Source organism: Populus alba, chromosome 19 (genome assembly GCF_005239225.2).
Source record: "Populus alba chromosome 19, ASM523922v2, whole genome shotgun sequence".
In the NCBI taxonomy this organism is placed as follows: Eukaryota; Viridiplantae; Streptophyta; class Magnoliopsida; order Malpighiales; family Salicaceae; genus Populus; species Populus alba.
In genome coordinates this window covers 10649462-10654750 of record NC_133302.1, presented here as the reverse complement: position 1 = coordinate 10654750, position 5289 = coordinate 10649462, and the positions used below count along the sequence as shown (strand labels likewise).

Sequence of the window (5289 nt, the reverse complement as noted above, 5' to 3'; positions counted from 1 at the left end):
GATTTTCTTAGCTAATGTTTCTTCATTTTTTTAATTTTCTCAGTTATTCGGTTTTTTTGAACATCTCTACCATCCCACTCAGACCTAAGTGTCTGCCTTTCTTAGTCTTTAAATATTTTTGTCTTTAATTTGAATTTTAATTCAATAAAATAATTTATTTTTAGTTTTATTTTATAAATATCTATTTTTAACATCATCTAAGATAGATTTTAAAACCTTTATTAGACTAAGTCATATTTATAACTCAAGTCATGACTTGCTACCCATAACAAACCAAAAAAAACGTCTTAATATTTTTATAAAAATAATATACAAGTATAAACAATATCATCTAGAAATATATATTTTTTTAAGTCAAAGGTCTTCAAATTTGTTTAAATAAATTAAATTAAAAATACTTTTGGGTATTAATAAAGTATAGTTCAATTTTTATCTTCTTTTTAATAAAATTATAATTTACTTTTCTAATATTAGTAAGATCTCCTTTTTTACTGCTTTTTTTTTTTTTTTTCCCCTTAATTCCTTTTCAATTGCTTTCCTTCGTGTATCTATCTTCTCATCATATATTTTAATCACAAATTTGATTATAAAACACAAAGTCATCAAAACTAACTATTAATTACTCAGGGTTTGACAGATTAACAATGTGCCCTTCTATACAACTTGTCAGGACCAGCTGGTTCAACATGATAGTCACAACGTCTAAATGGTTCTCCCAACAATCCAACCTGAGGATCAATAACCCATAAGATTTTGGTGCAAGTATATCCGAGAAATAAAATCCCTCAATTCTTTCTCGAAACCAAAATGTTTTTTTTTTAACATATGCTTAACTTACCAACAAGTTATTTGAAATTGACGATATTCTCTCGGTGGCATCCATCAAATACGAAGCTTGTCATAAAGCCGTGATTCAATAATATCCAAAAGAGTAGTATCTGCTTTCAGAAATTCTGAAGTTCACCTTGAAGAAGAGATTTTATAAGAAAAAAAAAAGGTGGAGGTTCTATTATCCACGACCTAGCATGGTCGATATAGCATTCCAATGAAGCAACAAGGATTACTCTAGTTGAGCTCTCAAATGCTTTATCTAAACTTCCTTTTATATGAACAGCGGAGAAGAAGTACTAGTGCTCTGCATCAGTTCTTGATTATTGGCATCGAATGCCCTTCCACGCAACTTGTTTATACCAGCTAGTTCGAAGTCCTACCATAGAGATCCACACTATTCAAGAAAGAAGGGAAAAAATTAGATTTATAATGCCAGACTGGCACTACAATTGTTTTTGTTTCTAAATTGTCATGATAACATCTCTCTGATCATCTGACCGACAAGAAAATCCTTTCTGCCTCTGGTGTTGAGACATCGAGGAGTGAAGTTTCAAGATTTGTGCATCATTTATTTGAATTTAACGATACAAGATGTAAAGTTTGTCGTGAAATTGTGAGATACTCAGAGCAACAACATCTGAAAGTGTAATATCTGGATTTAGTAAAAGCTCATTTGTTCAACCCAACTAAAATTTTACTAGAATGGAAAAGGTAAAGATATACTGTGCCATGTATCCACCCAACAAAAGCCAGCCACAAGAGGTGGAATACAGATTTTTCTAATGGTGTGACCTAATCAAATGCATGATTTTGATTGACATTGATATGTCATTTGATAGAGAAGAGTGGCTACCGTTGTAGATCCCACTTGAGAGGCTTCTATTTAGATTTGGACTTGAGAGGGACCTGGGTGCAGCCGAGTGTCAACCTGCATATTATTGCAAAGTTTAGAAGAACTTAAAAACACTGTATAACAAGATGCTAATTATGATACCAATATGCACTTAGTATTTTATGCTTTAGTGCTTTATATGCGTTGAAATTTGTATTAACCCATGCAGCAACTAACTCAGGCACAATATTCAGTAGCTTAAGAATCAATAGCTCGCATTTGCTCATCAAATTTGTCATGGTAGAATGTTCAGAAGTACAATTTTATTAAAAATTATAACCTAGCATTCATGTGCATTGTAGTGAAACATGGTACCACTTCATGTCCACACAAGAGTCCTATTCCCTTGTAGTTGCTTTAGCATATAAAAAATCTAATCTTATCCAGGAGTTGCAACTTCCACCATGTATGCCATTAACACCATACATCAAAATCAACATTTTTTACCCAGAAAGTAAAAAGGCATGTATACACATTGTGTTCCAATTACTGGAAAATCTTACTTCATCAAAAAAGTCAAAGTCTGTTTCCCATGACAGCCTATGCAGAACATCCCAAGATTGTTCAATCACAGCACCAAAATTAACAATGACTACAAGTTTTAAGTCATTAACTAATGTAAAGAAACATGACCCCATAATTTTCTTTTTCTCAAAATATTATCTCCGTCCAACCTCAACACAATCTCTCAAAAAAACAATGATCTACAGCAACATCTCTCTCTCTCTCAGTTTACACTCAAGCCTATTTGTTTGTCGGAAAGTAGTTTCTTTTTGGAATGTGGATTTCTGAAAAGTGATGATTTTCTGATGTTAAGCAGTGTCATGAAAAAATGAATTCTACAACATATCTCTCTCTCTCTCTCTCTCTCTCTCTCTCAAAGTTAAAAGATGATGAAATTGAAAAAAAAAAATTCTAATTTCATAAATTATTTAAAATAAAATAAATAGCAACAAAAAAAATAGGTATTAAATCTGATAAATAAAAAAAATCTCAAATAAAAAAAGGATAAGAGAAAGACAAATTGTAATGGTAATTTAGTCATTTCACTTTATTTTTATGTGCAATTTCCTAGAAAGTGTACTCTTGATCAAAATAAAAGAAAATACTTTCTTGGAAACCAAGCCAAATTTTTCTTTGATTAGAAATTGTTTTTCATTAACCAACTTTTCTAATCCTAATGGTAAACAAGCACGGAAAAGTTTGGAAATGATCTCCAGAAAACAACATTTCATGAAACAAACATAGCCTAAAACTAACAAGATATTAAGGGTAGTTTATTCTCATCAAAATACAGAACCTCACTGTATAATAGTTGTCGTAATGTAAACAATATGTTATTTTCACGTATCTAAACACATTCAGCATTTACTGAAATCAAAGTCAATCATTCCTTCATAGTTCATATTAGTTCCTAAACTACAAATGAATCATTTCATAGAAAATGAAAGCAACTTTCATATGCTAAAATATTAGCTAAAGAAGATTAAACACATGGGAGGAGTTTGACAGCTTACTCGTAGTAAGAAACCTCAGCACCATTCCTAGGTGCGCTAGTTTACAGTCTTATGTGTCCAGTGATGTTAAGAAGCAGGATCATTTCTGATAGAAGAGACAACATTTCTCCGCACTGGGCGAGTTGGTTTCTTCACATAAGAAGAATTCCATTCCCCCCCATCCTGAGCATAGTAATCCATGGGATACTCCCCACCAAAATCTTTCTCCACACCCTTTGCATCCCCATTGCTACATTCACAACATGATCCATCACTCTTCTGACCACATCCCAAACCACTCCCACCACCATCACACCCTGAATTCACCACCAAACTCTTCTCCCACCAACCAGCCAAATCCCCAAGCGCAATCTCTGCCTCGAAAGGCGTCAACAATGGCTTCTTAAAAGCATCCCCCCAATCAATAGAAAGCCTAGGACAAGCGATTTGAATCCAAGCATCAACCGAATCCTCAAACAATGCAATCCTAGCCGGACTAATTTCTGACATCAAAACAACCATATAATCAAACCCTTTCTCCCCCATCTTCTTTTCCAACCTCTCCAGTATCCTCGGGTTCCCTTGCCTTCCCAAAGTTCCCAAAACAACCCCCCAACTCCTCGCTCCCTTTGCCCTCTCTATTGCCTTTTTCCTTACCTCCTTCATTCCCTTATGATCATAATCCTCCAAAAACAACTTCCCTAAATAAGGGTCATACCTAAATGCCTTAATCCCCGGATTCGCAATCATAAATGCCTCTAAATGAAACCTTCCATCTGCTACAAACACCAAAACCATCTCCTCCTCACTAAAACCCAAATTCCCAACAACATTTTTTGATATTTTGGGTGCGGTACAACCCAAAACCTCTCCAGCCGATAAGGGTTTCGATTGCGGGATCAAAACAACAAACCCATTATTTTCCAATTCAGGTTTCGCTTCCCTGATTGCCGAAGCAAATTGAATCGTGCCCGCGAGCACAATATTTCTCTTGTGGGTCCCAAAATTGAGGCTGATCGTGTTGATAAGACGGCTGACATCGATTTTGATTTCTACGAAGACATAGAGACATGGGATTTTGGTGGCATCAATAGGTATCAAACAGCTATGACCGTAGTGGATCAATAAATCGGCATCGAGAGCCAAAGCCGACAAATCGTCTACACAGCAGGCGCCGTAGGTGACGTCGCCGAGGACGAAGCAGTGGGTGACGTCAGCGAAGGCAGTGAAGATGTCAGAGAGGATTAGAGAATACATGAGGAGGCCTTCAGGGAGCTGGAGGGCGATGCGTTTAGCGTTGGTGGAACGCACGCGCCAGATACATTTGTGGATTTCGAAGTTGTAGTTGGAAGGCAAGAGAGAGATGGAGGCGTTAAGGGATGGGTCGTTCAGGATTGAGTCTGGGATTTGGGATTTTATGAAACGTTTTGGTGTTGGTTTCGATTTTTGATTGAGTTGGATTGCTTGCATTTTTTTGAGAATTATAATGTTGATTTTTGTTAGTTTTCTTTCTGCTGCATAAACTGCTACTGCTGAGAAGGGAAAGAGAGGGGGCGGTTTGTGGGTGTCTGAATCTCTGAATTGGGAATCTAGGGTTTTGGCAATGGGGATATCTTTTACACATCAGCGTGTGGGATGGGTAGCTAATGTTTTATTTATTTTCAAAACTTAATTTTATTCGATTATTATAAAGATCGAAAGTGCATTGGCCATTTTGCGTTGTTAGGTCATCTCCAATTAACTATATTCTAAAAATCTAAAAGAGGAGGGGGTTTGCTATATCCCTGCTCTCACAAGCGCTATTAAATTATTTATTTAATGAAATAATGTTTTTTTTAATTAAATTTTTTTTTTAATTTTATCTTTTAATATTAGATTTTTTTTATTGAAACACACTCTTATAACATGAATTATAAATTTAGCAGATTAATCTGATTAACTAAAGTTTTTTATTATTAATCTTATTTTTTTAATTTTATCTTTTAATATTACATTGATTAGGGATTAGACATTATGATTTATTTTGTTTACTTTCTATTATGTTATTTCGGCCTTATGACTCGAGAATAT

General features: G+C 34.8%; 1 protein-coding gene across 2 annotated transcripts; it reads right to left on the bottom strand.

Annotated features, from left to right (window-relative positions):
- Positions 1-598: 598 nt before the first annotated feature.
- On the bottom strand, positions 599-4873 carry LOC118027746 (uncharacterized). 2 transcript variants are annotated; one of them, XM_035031192.2, is made up of 4 exons: positions 3241-4873; positions 1685-1759; positions 839-1225; positions 599-728 (listed from the first exon to the last, which is right to left on the bottom strand). In XM_035031192.2, exon 1 carries the CDS (start codon positions 4687-4689, stop codon positions 3307-3309), a length of 1383 nt encoding a protein of 460 aa, XP_034887083.1. In that variant the 5' UTR covers positions 4690-4873; the 3' UTR covers positions 599-728; positions 839-1225; positions 1685-1759; positions 3241-3306. The 2 variants fall into 2 exon arrangements, with proteins under 2 accessions (XP_034887083.1, XP_034887084.1); XM_035031193.2 differs by lacking the exons at positions 599-728; positions 839-1225 and having other exon boundaries at positions 1451-1759.
- Positions 4874-5289: the final 416 nt, after the last annotated feature.

Coding starts and splice junctions, on each gene's coding strand:
- LOC118027746 (XM_035031192.2), bottom strand. CDS start 4,689: ATGCAAGCAATCCAACTCAATCAAAAATCGAAACCAACACCAAAACGT.